Below are 15,531 nucleotides of genomic sequence, written 5' to 3' on the forward strand. Positions count from 1 at the left end.
AGCTCCTCCACCTATTTTACCTTCCTCTGTATCTCATGTAAAACAACAAAACCCTGAAACATTGAACAACCAATCCTGTCCCCCTCTCAACCAAGCTTCTGTAATGGCCATAACATCATAATCCTATATACTGATCCAGGCTGTAAGTTCATCTGCCTTATGTATAATACTCCTTGCGCTGAAACAAGCACAGCTCAGCCCACCAGTCCTATTGTGTTCATTTACCTGTCTCTGCCTTGTCCTTTCTTTCTGTTTTACTGGTCCTAACATGTACCTTCCCCTCAATCTCTCCATTTGCTGACCTGCTGCCTTGGTTCCCAGCCCCCAGCCACTCTAGTTTAAACCCTCCTGAGTAGCACCAGCGAACCTGCCTGTGAGGATTCTCGCTCCCCTCCCGTTTAGGTGCAACCCGTCTCTCTCATACAGGTCACCCCTCCCCCCCAAAGAGGTCCCAATGATCCAAGATCCTGAAACCCTGCCCCTTGCACTACCTCTTTAGCACACATTAATCTGTCCTATCTTACTATTCCTTTCCTCACTAGCACGTGGCACTGGTAGTAATCCTGCTTTTCAGCCTTTTTCCTAACACTCTGTACTCAATCTACAGGACCTCATCCTGCTTTCTGCCTATGTCATTGGTAATAATGTGCGCAATGACATCTAGCTGCTTACCCTCCCCCTCCCCCTCCCCAAAAGAATTTTGTGCAACCACTCAGAGACTTCCTTGACTTTGGCACCAGGGGGGTAACATACCATCCTGAAGTCTCAAGTAGTCTCCGATCTACCTGACTGAACCCCTTACCTGTAACTAGTGTCTATCTCACACTCTGCCCCATGTATGCTCTTCAGTAGATTCTACTGCCGTTCCAACTGAACGACAGGGTCTACGAGGAACTGCAGCCGGTCACTTATCCTGCAGATATCGTCCTCAGGGACAATAGACTGCTTCCTGATCTCCCACATCTGGGAGGAGGGGCACACCACTGCTCTAACTGCCAACACTGCCCCTTTACACTGAGAAAGAAGAGAGAATCTTTCTCTTTACTTTTACCTCGCTTGCCTCACTCACTAACACCCATTATTCACCAAAGCCTGCACTTATACCAGTTAGCAGCACAAACTGATTACTTAACTTACAATTAATCTTTACAAACAGATTAAATACCCTCTATGCTGCAACAAACTTCCTAAGTGTCTTTCAATCTCTTCTCTATTTTTGGTTTGAGGAGGAGGGGCGGCTGGAAACAGTACAGTAATGTAGTGTTTGGGGCTTATCATTTTTTGACACTAGGTTCATCCTCACTGCATTGATCATTCGTGATGACTGAACTGACTTCTTCCAAAATGCTGCTCAGGAAAGTTTCCTTGCTGTCTCTATTGAATTTTATCATTCACTGAAATTAGCGTCCAATTTACGAGATCTCAAATTTGAATTTTTGTTCTTGTTACAAATGATGTTCCCTCTTTGTATCTCTGTAACTTCCCAAACCCTTGAATTCTCTTGTCCAGCTTCTTAGAGACCTTTATTCCCTACACCTCACTTTTAGTGACTATGCTTTCAGAGACCTACGTCCCAGTGTTTAAATTTCACCCAAACCTCTTTATCTTGACTGTCTTTTTAGATTAGATTAGATTAGATTAGATTCCTTACAGTGTGGAAACAGGCCCTTCGGCCCAACAAGTCCACACCGCCCCGCCGAAGCGTAACCCACCCATACCCCTACATCTACATCTACCCCTTACCTAACACTAGGGGCAATTTAGCATGGCCAACTCACCTGACCTGCACATCTTTGGACTGTGGGAGGAAACCGGAGCACCCGGAGGAAACCCACGCAGACACGGGGAGAACGTGCAAACTCCACACAGTCAGTCGCCTGAGGCGGGAATTGAACCCGGATCTCTGGCGCTGTGAGGCAGCAGTGCTAACCACAGTGCCACCGTGCCGCCCGTCTTCTTTGGGGTTTCTGCACACTGACCCTCTCTTTGATCTTTCATCTTTCATTCTGTCTTTCATCTTTCAATTTCTTGACCTTAAGAACATAAGGACCAACAGTAGGCCATCTAGCCCTTCCAGCCTGCTCCATCATTCAATAAGATCATGGCTGATCTTTTCGTGGCCTCAGCTCCACTTACCCACCCTCTCACCATAGCCCTTAATTCCTTTACTGTTCAAAAAACATTCAATGAGGAAAGCCTCAAGTACTTCACTGGGCAGGGAATTCCACAGATTCACGACCCTCTGGATGAAGAAGTTATTCCTCGATTCAGTCTTAAATCTGCTCCCCCTAATTTTGAGGCTGTGCCCTCTTGGTGCATGATTTTCCCCAATATCTCCATGAAACTTTAAGGACCTGAGATATTCTATAAATGCGTGATGTTGTTAGTGAGTTGCAGAGAAGAAAATTAGGTGTAAAAATACATTTGGCATTGCAAGAATTGTTCAATTTACATAGTAATTTGTCTGAGTCCCATTATGCAGCTGTTGTGCAGTGGATTATCTATTATAAGTAAATGCATTTGACCAAATAGTGGGCCTTGGCATTTAATAAGTGACTAACTTGGCTGTTGTGTTAACTTTTTATTGGATTTATTTAATTAACAGAAAAGTTTCCAAGTAAAGATAAATTGTACTGTCTTCTAGTTTGTTATTTAATTTATATTTTGCTCTTGTCCATTATGGTCTCCTGTGTAAAATGCAATTCTGCAGCTGGACAGAGAAGCTGAAAAATCTTACTGGCCATTTTAAACTGCTGACCTGAGAATGCATGATTTTAATTGGAGCTGTTCAGGTTCTTCATTTCCCTCCTAACTGTGAAATTAGATTAGATTACTTACAGTGTGGAAACAGGCCCTTCGGCCCAACAAGTCCACACCGCCCCGCCGAAGCGTAACCCACCCATACCCCTACATCTACATCTACCCCTTACCTAACACTATGGGCAATTTAGCATGACCAATTCACCTGACCTGCACATCTTTGGACTGTGGGAGGAAACCGGAGCACCCGGAGGAAACCCACGCAGACACGGGGAGAACGTGCAAACTCCACACAGTCAGTCGCCTGAGGCGGGAACTGAACCCGGGTCTCTGGCGCTGTGAGGCAGCAGTGCTAACCACTGTGCCACCGTACATGATTATGGGATTAGTAATGTTTAGACCACCATGTGAGACAAAGCATTGCACTCAAGCCTGGCTGTGCCGTGAAATGAGTGCTGCAAGTAGGAAATTATCAAATAATTTAGATATGCTTTCACTGTTGTAACTAACTCAAAGAGGTTAATACCAGGTCCAAATGTTGCTGCTTTTGACCAGGTCAATGGAGATCTGCCGATCCCTATTTATTCCTCTGTGGAATGCATTTGTTCATATTTCTGAAGATCTTTATCATCATATCATTTCACTCCTGATGCTATGCACTTAAAGCTAAAGAAATCTATTGACTGTGTAATCTGAATAATTGCACACTTAACTTGGAATATACAGCAGGCAATTCAGCAAAACTGGCCTGCACTGGTGATTATGGTCACATAATCATTTGCTGACGGTACTTCAGGCCATTCTTTCAATGCATCCTTACTTCTCTTTCTCCTTTACGTTTATCCAGATTCCCTTAAAATTCTCCTATGTTTATGAACCAATGACTGCGGTTTCAAATTCCATATCCTAATAATACTAGGTCAGAATGATCAAAAAGAGGATACTTATTAGCACTGGAGAAACCCATGCATTGAATTCTGCTTTAACTCAGGCATACGTATGTCGCTAACAAAAGAGAAGTACAAAACTTTTGCACAACGAATTTATTTGAGTGCATGTAGTTGCTAGATTGTAGATTCTTAGAAGGAAGTCACCAATGGCAAACCCATTGGTGGGATGCTTGAGATGCCAGAATTGGATGAGTGCAGATATCTCGGAGGCTGCTGGATGGGAGATTCGAGATACAGAGCAGTGAGGTTAATGATGGATTTAAAAGTATCAATGAGAATTTTACAATCAATATGTTTCTTGACTGGAAGCTATCCTTATGAACATCACTGAGAGAGTGATTAGCAAAGCATGAGAATTTTTATTTTGTAAGTAGAGGTATTGATTTCCAAAATAGGAAAGGTATTCTGAACCTTTATAAGCTATTGTTAGGCTACAGCTAAAGTATTGCATCTGGTACTGGTCAGCAAGCTTTAGGACAGATATGATCTGCTGAACCCTGTTTATTTCTCAGTGGAATGCAAAGATGAGACTTAGCAGAATTTAAAAAAAAACAGCTATGGTGTAAAGACTAGGGACTATGATTATGGTGCAAAGACTATGATTTTGAGCAAGAAAAGAAATGCAGGAGGACATAAGGAAGAGCTTTGCTATACATTGAGTAATAATGACCTGTAGTTCATTTCCCATGGTGGTGATGAGAGTGGAGATCATCCTTGAATGGGCACATGTGGGAAATAAGCCTGCAGGGCTGTGGGATAGAAAAGGAACAGATTAATTTCACATCACCTCTCAATAAAGCATTCCAATGAGCCATGTAGCCTCTATCTGTGTCATAATGGTGCTATGACAATGTAAACCATACTGTAGTGAATGAGGAAGAGGACTTAATGCCATTTAAGATTAGAGCAGCAGAGATTTGGATGACCTCAAATTTACGGAGGATAGACCGTGAGACAACAGCCATAAGTGCATTGAAATAGTCAAGTATAGATGTAACAACAACATGAAATGGGGTTTCAATAGCAGATTAATTGAAACAAGGCAAGGTTAGGTGATGATGCAGACATGACAATAGTCTTAGTGATGTGAGTATATAGGCAGAAGCTCATTCTAGGGTTAAAAAGACACAAGAGTGTGAATAGACAGTTGCCAGGAAAGGATTGGAAGCAGAGATCTAAAACAATGGCTTTAAACTTCTCAAGTATATTTGAAGGAAACTGCCACTCATTAGGTCCTGAATGTCAGATAAGCAGTTTGATTGTTTAGCGGTAGTAGTCAAGGGAGGTGATGATAAGATAGGACTAATAGTGTGAAAGCTAAAGCTGCTTTGAGTGTGGATGCCAAGTCCAGCATGTAGATAAGAAATAGGAAGGAACCAAAGCTAGATTCACATCACCTCTCAATAAAGCATTCCAATGAGCCTAGATTCCAAAGCTAGATTGCTTTGCAAACAATCAGAAAAGTCATTTCAGTCTGACTATGATTAGATTGAAAACAAAATGAAACCAATATGATAGGTTAAATGAAGACCTGTCATTTACAGAAAGGTTGAAAGGCTTGGTTTCTATCCACGATAGTTTAGAAGTGTAAGAACTGACTCCTTCACCGCCGCTCCCTCACCACCAGACGCCTGGAGGAAGAACGCCTCATCTTCCGCCTCGGAATACTTCAACCCCAGGGCATCAATGTGGACTTCAACAGCTTCCTCATTTCCCCTTCCCCCACCTCATCCTATTTCAAACTTCCAGCTCAGCACTGTCTCCTTGACTTGTCCGGACTTGTCCGACCTGCCTATCTTCTTTTCCACCTATCCAATCCACCCTCTCCTCCTTGACCTATCACCTTCATCTCCTCCCCCACTCACCCATTGTACTCTATGCTACTCTCTCCCCACCCCCACCCTCCTCTAGCTTATCTCTCCACGCTTCAGGCTCACTGCCTTTATTCCTGATGAAGGGCTTTTGCCCGAAACGTCGATTTCACTGCTCGTTGGATGCTGCCTGAACTGCTGTGCTCTTCCAGCACCACTAATCCAGTATTTGGTTTTCAGCATCTGCAGTCATTGTTTTTACCTTACTTCATTAAAATACATAAGATCTGAAGGCTTTTCACTAGATAGATATGGAAAGGATGTTTCCTCCTTTTGGAGAATCAAGAAAAAAGATTCACATTTAAAAATAAGATGCATCCCATTTAAAATAGAGGTGAAGCTTTCTTTTCCTCACAGAAGGTCATGAACCTTTGGAACATGCTTTCTGGAAAAATGTTGGAAAGAACGTCTTTAAGGCAAAGGTGGATAAACTAGGAAGTGAAAAGTCACATAAATTAAAGGTGGGAATGTAGATTTGAGGTTACAATCATATCAGCCATGATCTTATTAAAAGTTGAGGTGAATGGGAGATCAAAACTTAGGAAGTGGGATTTTGAAATTGCAGTTTTAAATGTATTGAAGGCTAGGTTTTCTTCTGGAGAAATGTAGAAGAATGAATGGAAGGCAAATGTAGGGAGAGGGTGATTTTAAAAAAAAGAGTTGAGAGTTGATCATCTTTGTTATTGATGTGATGGGAGTAGCAAGACACTGAGCGGGGCTGTTCATGAACATGTGTTGGGGGGTTTATATAGAGGTAGGCATTCAGAAGATGTGATGGCAGCAAACTCAAACTTAAGTTGAGTTGGATGTTGAAAGCAGAGAGTGAGAAGTCGTTTGATAGAGCCTGAGGGAGGAAAATAGTCATGAGAACATTTTTTTCATATTTATGGGAGACTGGAGAGAATGAGAAGTGAAGCAAGGTGCATTGCTTGGTGGAGGAGGAATTGACCTGAGTAGGATTCAGGCATGGGTGTGACACCACCACAATGATAGTCTTGATGGGCAAATCAAGGTAGATATAATTTGATGGGTTAGGTTTGTTAAGATGAAAGATGTTATCAATCTTCAGCTAGTTTTTCATTAAGACCATGATGTCAGTACAATCACCATTAAGACATTGTTCACAATCACATTCTAGGAATTAAAAGGTGGTGAAAGCAGAATCTAGTTCAGTGAATAGTCAGATTGGAAGAGGTTGACATGATTAGCTTTCAGCGGGCATGTTGAGTTTGATGGTGAGACCGTGGGTCGCTTGGGGCTGCTGCTAATAATAGGCCAATACCCAGTGTAGGGAGTGAAGTCCAGAAGCAAGTAACCAGTAAGGCACATTTAAGGAGCAATTGTTGCTTGTAGTATTTATATTGTCCAGTTCCACAATGAAATCGTTGTTGTGAGGAAGTTGACTGTTCCTGCCAGCAGAGTAGGAAATGGATATATCCCTGTGAAAAACCAAAGTTCTGGATTAATAACTTTAGATTATCAGGTTTGTGCATGATTGTTTTATGGCTGTGCCAACCAGTTGGAATGGAGCTAGTTCACATTGAAGGTTGAAGTCATGGGCACACACCTACAATGACAGCTGCACAATGATCTCGACCTGAATGAGTAGGGACTAAGGCATTTCTAATCTGTATCCAACTGGCCTGCTTTACTGTCTTTTATTAGATAAGTTTTTAATGTTTATACATGAAAAGTGTAGAAGTGGAAAGTGAAGCTAAGGAGACACCACTGCTATGGTTTGGAGCAACATGGTGGCACAGGAAGACTACTGCATGTGATAGGAAAATCCAAGAACCCACTTTACTCTATGAATATCAAAATACTACCCACACAATTGAGGCTACTAGTGCTACCTCGATAACGCCAGCATTTTTAAAGAATGGATTAGAAAATTGACAAAATTGGACAAAAGGAAGTTCATCACCCAAATGACCCTGAAGAGGTTAAAGGATGCTCTCCTGCTTATCCATCTGTTTTCATAACTGAAGCTACAAAAGCCATAGAAATGCTCCAGGATTTCACATAGCAGCACAAAATATGGAAAACATATTTGACTGCGTTGACAATATGGCAGATGCATCTGAGTGTAGCACACTAACCAGAAATAGATTACTGAGTGTTTTCAGAGCTAACTCAACATTTTCCAATGTCTTTTACTGCAGGAGGTTAGGCTGTTGTTGAGATATGAACAAATTAAAAATGAAGACATTTCTCAAATATTTACAATGTCACTGCATTGTCTTTTTTTATCTGACATAAAATGCATTTGTAAGCAAATTGCATTATATAGGGTTATGTAGCTTAGCTATCTCAAAGCTCTGCATAACATGAATTTGTGGTCAGTCCGCCTGAATTTGATTAACATTTTTTATACTGATACATAAATGTTAAATTATTTGTATCTTTTCTCTGTAATAGAAAACTCATCAAAGTGCACTTCAAGTGCAGCAGAAAGCAGAAGGCATGCTACAGGCTAATCATTATGATATGGAAATGATTCGGGAATGTGCAGAGAAGGTGGCTTCCAATTGGCAACAGCTCATGCTAAAGATGGAAGATCGGTTAAAACTCGTCAATGCCTCAGTTGCATTTTATAAAACATCGGAGCAGGTAAATCTAAAAGCCAAGAACTGTTTTGTTTTAATTCAAATATATGGCTACATTGCACAGATAATAACAATAGCAAGTCCTTTGTTAATTATGTTTTTCAAAAGCTAACAGCTTCAGTTGGTGAGAATATAAAAAGAAAGGCTAAATGATGCTGCCATGCAATAGTGTAATTATGTGACTCATAAAAATGTTTCATATAGCTATTACCACCAATCTTCTTTGTAATATTGGGATAAGAGGTATTATCTTAAAGCTTGGATTTATTTATCCTGAAGTTCAAATATGACCAATTAAAACATGAATTGTGATTCAATGTACTCCATTATTGTGGTATGTTGCTTTGTAAAGTGATGACAGAGTAGATGAAGTTGTTGGAGAGTTTGGTATTGTTTCTTATAAACACCTAAAGCTTTGCATTTATTTCATGGAGAAGAATCAATATTTTTTAAAAGTTCAGAATTTAAGTAGCAGGGATGTTCGCTACAAGACCCATGGGCTTGCAGGTCTTTTTCCCATTCTCAGAACTTTCGCCTGCTCTCACACCTCTCACCTCTCAACATGGCTGCAAACTTCAAAATTTTTCTGATTTGGAGATGCTCGTGTTGGACTGGGGTGTACAAAGTTAAAAATCACACAACACCAGGCTGTAGTCCAACAGGTTTAATTGGAAGCACCAGCTTTCGGAGTGCCACTCCTTCATCAGGTGGTTGTGGAGGATACAATTATAAGACACAGAATTTATAGCAAAAGCTTACAGTGTGACGTAACTGAAATTTTACATTGAAAAATACCTTGATTGTCTGTTGAATCTCTCATTTTTTTTAAAAAGCATTCTCAGGTTAACTGTAACAATTGGTGTTAGCTAGACAATATGTTGAAGGTGTTAGCCCCTGTGTTCTCTGTCTGTGCCATAATGTTTAGACTGATTCTAATCTAAAAAGTGAGATAACAGAGTCTTACATGAAGTCATGCAGTTTTTGAGCAAAGTACAATGTAACTCTGCAAGTACAAATTCACCCTACAAACGTACGTGTGTGTGTGTGTGTGTGTGAGAAAAATGCTGGATGCTGATCAACCTGAAATAAAATCACAAAATACTGCTAAAATTTCAGAAAAATGCTTTTCTACTTCCCAGGTCAGTCAGCATCTGTGGTTGGGGAGAGAAACATACAAATATGAGTCAGAATTGGGAGTGAGCTATTTGGCCCTTCAATCCTATTCCACCATTTATTAAGATTATGGTTTACTTAGTTGTACCTTAAATCCACCTATACCTTAAAAATGTCCAGACCCTGCTTGTACTCCTTTTTTTAGGAAGAGAGTTCCAGAAAACTGAACCATCTGAGAAAAAGCGTTTATTCCTCATCTCTTGTTTCAAATGGGCAACATCTTAAACAGTGACCACTGGTCTTAGGTTCTCCTACAAGAGGAAGCGTCATGCCCATATCCGCAGTGTGAAGCCTCCTCAGGATTTTATATGTTTCGATGATGTTGCATTTTCTTTTTCTAAACCCTAATAGATACAAGCCCAGCATATCCAACCTTTCTACATCAGAGAGCTTATCCTTTCCAGTTATTAGTCTAGCAAACCTTATAGCCTTACTGCAACCTGACTTAAGGCAGAGTGAAGCCACTGCAGTATATCAAAAATGGAAATGCTACCATATTTGAGATACACCCTCTACACCAATCTTCAGGTTCTTGACATGTACAAGTTCATATGCATAGTCCTGCCAAAGCTTCAGAAATTAGTCTAGTGGTCATTGCTTCCAGTGTATTGACACATTTCCTTAAATAAGGAGAACAGTTAGTGAGTTTTGAGAAGGTTTGTAACTCAGGTTGAAGTTCTGGATGTAGGTTTGCTAGCTGAGCTAGAAGGTTCATTCTCAGACATTTTATCACCATACTACGTAACGTCATCAATGATCCTCCGGATGAAGCACTGGTGGAATGGCCCACTTTCTATTTATGTATTTAGGTTTCCTTGGGTTGATTATGTCAATTCCTGTGGTAACACTATTTCCCATGGTATGTCATTTCCTGTTTTTTTTTAGGGGGTGGTAAATGGGATCCAAGTCAGTGTGTTTATTGATAAAGTTACGGTTGGAATACCATGCTTCTAGCAATTCTTGTGCATGTCTCTATTTGGCTTGTCCTCAGATGGATGTGTTGTCCCAGCCGAAGTGGTGTCCTTCCTCATCTCTATTTAAGGCTACTAGTGAGAGTGGGTCATGTCTTTTTGTGACTAGTTGATGTTCATGTATTCTGGTGTATCCTGGTGGCTAGTTTTCTGCCTGTCACTCTTGATTTCCCTTTTTGGTGTTCTTGAGGTGCCTTCAGTAGATGTTGATCTCCCCTCAATTGTCCAGATTGCTCTGTCCCTTCTGTCACTCTTATTAGGGCCACTGCAACCCAACCTCTGTTCTATAGTCAGCCATCCCTGCCTTTTGCAAATGGCTGCCACCTTTCCCAAATGGCTGCCACCTTTCCATCCATGGGCAGTCATGCTCCAATCTCCCTTGACTGTTGTCATCATTCTTTTCTGGGAGCTATGCCCTGACCTCCCTTGACAACTGTCGCTGTTTCCTTTCCACAAGCAGCTCAATGTAACATTTCAGCTTTCTCTTCCTTGGTCCAGTAAAGTTCTGAAAATGGCAAAAGGAACTTCTGTTCACCTGAAATCTTCCAGGAAGAGTACTTTTCCTTCCAGACATTAATCTGAAAGCATGTATTTCTTTGTGGCTGCTAACATAATCACAGATGAAATTTAATCTGGCAAGCATGTGTTTTAATGAGTATGCATAAAATGCTAATTTATTTTTTAAAAAAAGTACTCACGACTTGCCAAACTTGGAAGCATGATAAGATTTTGCCTAATGTTTCAGGTCAGTGAGAATCAGACGGAAACATTCCAAGCCTAAAGTTGATCCAAATTTAAGAGTTCTTATTTTTCTATTTGCTGGCATAGAATTTTCTCCTAAGAATTATTGATATTATTTTTTCTGTCATCTTTTTCATCAACAATGTTTACCTTTAAGCTCTGCCCTCTTTTCCTGAAATGTTTATTTCTTATTGTATTATAGCTCTTTAAGTGTCGAATGAAACACTGAGCTAATCTCCTTAATATAGTAAATAGGAAACCAGATGTAGCAGAACAATCATCGAGTTTAGGAGCATAATTGGAATCTTGGCACACCTAATGCATTTCTGGTTTCTTTTCTTACTGATATTGTGGTGACGAAATAAACTGATTTGGTATGCTGATTTGTTAGCCTTGGGCTGACAGTATGGAGGTGTGATACAATTCTGTACCCGTTTGGGCTTGGGAAACTTGAATAAGAACTTGACAGGATTGCGTCTTCCGATTCAATGCTGAGAATGTCCTGATCATTTAACTTCAGAGCTCAAACATCACAGGATTGTTATAATAGATGACCTGACATGAACTATTAAGTCTTACTTTGCACTCCTGATGCTCTTCATTAAATATTAACTTTAGGGCAAGAATTTCACCTGTGGTCAACATGAAATTATGTATTCGTTTTTGTTTAATGTGAAGGCAAAATAATAGCTTCAATACTCAAATGTATTCTTAATATATATTTTTAGTAAGATGCACTAGCAAGTTAGATACATAATTTGCCATAAAATGCCTTGCATTTTTCACAGGTCAGTAATCCAGGCGCAGTAATTTCATATTGTTGCCATGCAAGATTTTAATTGAATTAATAGACTGGGCCTTTTCTCCCTGGAGAGTTAGAGGCTGAGGTGTAACCTTGGTAGAGGTTTATAGGGTGAATAGCCAAGGTCTTATTCCCAGGTTATGGGAGTCCAAAACTAGACAGCATAGATTTAAGGTGAGAGGAATAAAGGTTTAAAAAGGACCTGAGAGGCAGCTTTTACACACACAGGGTGGTACTTGTTTGGAACAAGGTGCCAGAGGAAGTGGTGGAAGCAGGTGCAAATACAGCATTTAAAAGGCATCTGGATGGATACATGAATGGGAAAGGTTCAGATGGATATAGACCAAATGCTGGCAGCTAGGACTAAGTCGGTTTTGGATGTTTGGTCGGCATGGGCAAATTGAACCAAAGGATCTCTTTCTGTACTGTTCAACTCTATGACTATAATGACTGTTAATTTGGATTCTGTGTGTAGGTCTGCAGTGTTCTGGAGAGTCTGGAACAGGAGTACAAACGAGAAGAAGATTGGTGTGGAGGTCTTGATAAGCTCGGTCCAAACTCAGAATGTGATCATGTAACACCCATGATCAGTAAACATCTTGAACAAAAGGAAGCCTTTCTCAAAGTAAGTGAAAATAGCATCTATTTGTTCATTATTAGTCATTTCATTCTGGCATTCACCAAATGAAGATGTCTGATTCTGCCAGCAGCTCTAAATTCAGAAATAAACACGGCAAAGATAACAGATACGTTATTTAATACAAGGGAGTTTCATTCTCAAATGGGCATTTCAAAATTCTAGAAATGAGCGATTAGGAAGGGAAGAAATTGTTATAATTTTAGATTGACTTGCGCCAAGAAGTTCCAGGATGGTTCTGAGTTGATAGAGTAATTTAAAAATTGCTTTTTGTGCTAAATTCCCCTTATTGCGCATAACACATAAATTAAATGTTTTCATGGAGCTAATACGACTAAATGGAATTGAGCCATTTTTTTAGATTAGATTACTTAAGTGTGGAAACAGGCCCTTCGTCCCAACAAGTCCACACCGCCCCGCCGAAGCGTACCCACCCATACATCTACATCAACCCCTTACCTAACACTACAGGCAATTTAGCATGGCCAATTCACCTGACCTGCACATCTTTGGACTGTGGGAGGAAACCGGAGCACCCGGAGGAAACCCACGCAGACACGGGGAGAATGTGCAAACTCCACACAGTTAGTCGCCTGAGGCGGGAAGTGGGCGGCACGGTGGCACAGTGGTTAGCACTGCTGCCTCACAGCGCCGGAGACCCGGGTTCATTTTGCGTTACAATTTTTAAAAAAATTACATCACTATGACTACTGGTTCATCAAACATAATTCTATATCAAGGGATTAGAGAAACCACATGCTTACCTTAAGTGATGAAAAGAACATTAGAGGCACTGTTCAGAAACAATAGCAAAATGCTGCTGTGACCCTAATCATAACTCAAATCTAAAATTACAAAAGGTTGACATGAACATTTACATCAGATTCCTCCAGTACAGGTTGGCAAGCCCAAATACAACTAATTAAGGCCACACTGTTTACAACAGCTCCCAATAACATTGCTATTGCACAGGTAGCTGAGCACTACTTTCTGAATTTAGATGCAGATAAGCAAAGAATACTAACAACTGGTAAAATGATATATTTAGCCATAAGAACCGTAAGAATCTCCCTCTATTAAAAAAACAATTGGATATACAGTATGCAGATTGAGGGACACCAGTTCACATCAAGGGTGGAGAAAGGTGAGGAGGCAGGCTTTCATAAAAGACGACAGTGAGCTGCGTCACAAAAATGGACTTTTGCTATTAGCATATTGGAAGTAGCTACATATTACAGTTTATGTTGTATTGGTCAAAGTTCCTGCTCAATGCCCATGTCTGCTGCTTTGTACCATTTTTATTTATTGACAGTTGAATACAGATCTATATGTCAGGAGCTTTAATAAATAACTCCATGTGCCTTGAGGCTGCTCCTCTTCTGTGGTTTTTTTTGTAATGGTTTGCAATATTTAACCATTAGTAATCAAATATCATGTGTGCATGAATCAGTATAAGTGCTTAGATATTTTCATACATGGACAAGAGTGAAATTCGGCTTGTGCGAAAAATTTAAGCTAAATTTAATGTATTTTTTACTGAATTTGAGTTAACCTTTTCTTAAAGGCCTGTACTTTAGCAAGGAGGAATGCTGATGTTTTCCTGAAGTATCTCCATAGAAACAGCGTCAACATGCCAGGAATGATGAGTCACGTCAAAGCACCCGAGCAGCAAGTGAAAAGTAAGACCGCCTTTCCTGCAGATCAAAACTAGACCTTTATCATAGAACCACAGACGCTTACATCCTAAAAGGTGGCCATTTGATCTATTGTTCCTCTACTATGAGGTAGAGCTATTTTGCTCAGTCCCTTACCGTCTTTACCTGTTGATGACCGCGTGATTTTCTCATCCATAAGTAACTGTCTCTCAACTCCCCTTTTTAAATTATTTGTAGCATTAGCTTCCACCAACTGTTTAGGAAAAATATTCCAGATTCTGCCAACGATAAGTTCCCAATTCTCTCCCTGGATTTTTAAAATCTATGACATCTGTTACTAGTACACTTACACCGTGGGGCGGCATGGTGGTTCAAGAGTTATCACTGCTACCTCACAGCATCAGGGGCCTGGCTTCAATTCCAGCCTTGAGCTACTGTCTGTTTAGAGTTTGCACATTCTCCCCATGTCTGTGTGGGGTTCCTCCCACAATCCAGAAATGGGGTTTGGCCGTGCAAAATTGTCCATAGTGTCTAGGGATGTGTAGGTTAGATGAATTCCCCATGGTAAGTGCAGGGTTACAGGGATAAGTTAGTGTAGACAGCTGGGTGCATTTGGGTAGGATGCTGTTTGGATGGTTGGTTTGGACTCGACGGGCCAAATGGCTGGCTCCCATCGTGTAGGGATTCTAGGATTGTATGAATCATCCTTGTCCACTCAATTGGCCACAAGCTTAAAAATTCCAGGAGATTTGTCAAGCATGATTCTGGGTAATCCAAAATTGAGGACAGGAAAAAATTGTGACTATAAGAGCTACTCCCTTTTGGAGGTTTTTAAGTGTTGAAGCTAATTTCCTTGAATTCTAGGAGCAGTAATTACTGTTTTATCAGCTGTTACATTATTTTGGAACTTTGGGGAAAATAAAGGTCAAAACAACGCTAGAGCTACTCAGGAGGATTTAAACTGGAAAGATGGGGAGGTGCAACCCAGGAAGATACTGAGGAAAGAGATCAATCTGAGACTGGTAGGGTTGGAAAAAGCAGCAAGTCAAACAGTCAAAGCAGGCAGGATCAATGCAGAGAACAAAGTAGGGCTGATAAATTAAACTGCATTTACTTCAATGCAAGAGGCCTAACAGGGAAGGCAGCTGAACTCAGGGCATAGTTAGGAACATGGAACGGGATACCATAGCAATTACAGAGATGTGGCTCAGGGCTGGACAGAATGGGCAGCTTAATGTTCCAGAATACAAATGCTATAGGAAGGATAGAAAAGGGAGGCAAGAGAGATGGGAGGATGATGTTTTTGATAAGGAATAACGTTACAGCTGTACTGAGGGAGGATATTCCTGGGAATATGTGTAGGGA

General features: G+C 40.6%; 1 protein-coding gene across 5 annotated transcripts in view; it reads left to right on the forward strand.

Moving 5' to 3' along the window:
- The window catches only part of LOC140480385 (triple functional domain protein), a 588,738-nt gene that overhangs the window by 313,190 nt on the left and 260,017 nt on the right, over positions 1-15,531 (forward strand). For all 5 annotated transcript variants that reach the window (XM_072575178.1, XM_072575177.1, XM_072575174.1 and 2 more), the window contains exons 17-19: positions 8,000-8,191; positions 12,350-12,499; positions 14,076-14,190. In XM_072575178.1, the coding sequence (XP_072431279.1) occupies positions 8,000-8,191; positions 12,350-12,499; positions 14,076-14,190 (457 nt within the window). The remainder of the gene's footprint in view (positions 1-7,999; positions 8,192-12,349; positions 12,500-14,075; positions 14,191-15,531) is intronic.

The sequence above is a fragment of the Chiloscyllium punctatum genome, chromosome 8 (genome assembly GCF_047496795.1).
Source record: "Chiloscyllium punctatum isolate Juve2018m chromosome 8, sChiPun1.3, whole genome shotgun sequence".
In the NCBI taxonomy this organism is placed as follows: domain Eukaryota; kingdom Metazoa; phylum Chordata; class Chondrichthyes; order Orectolobiformes; family Hemiscylliidae; genus Chiloscyllium; species Chiloscyllium punctatum.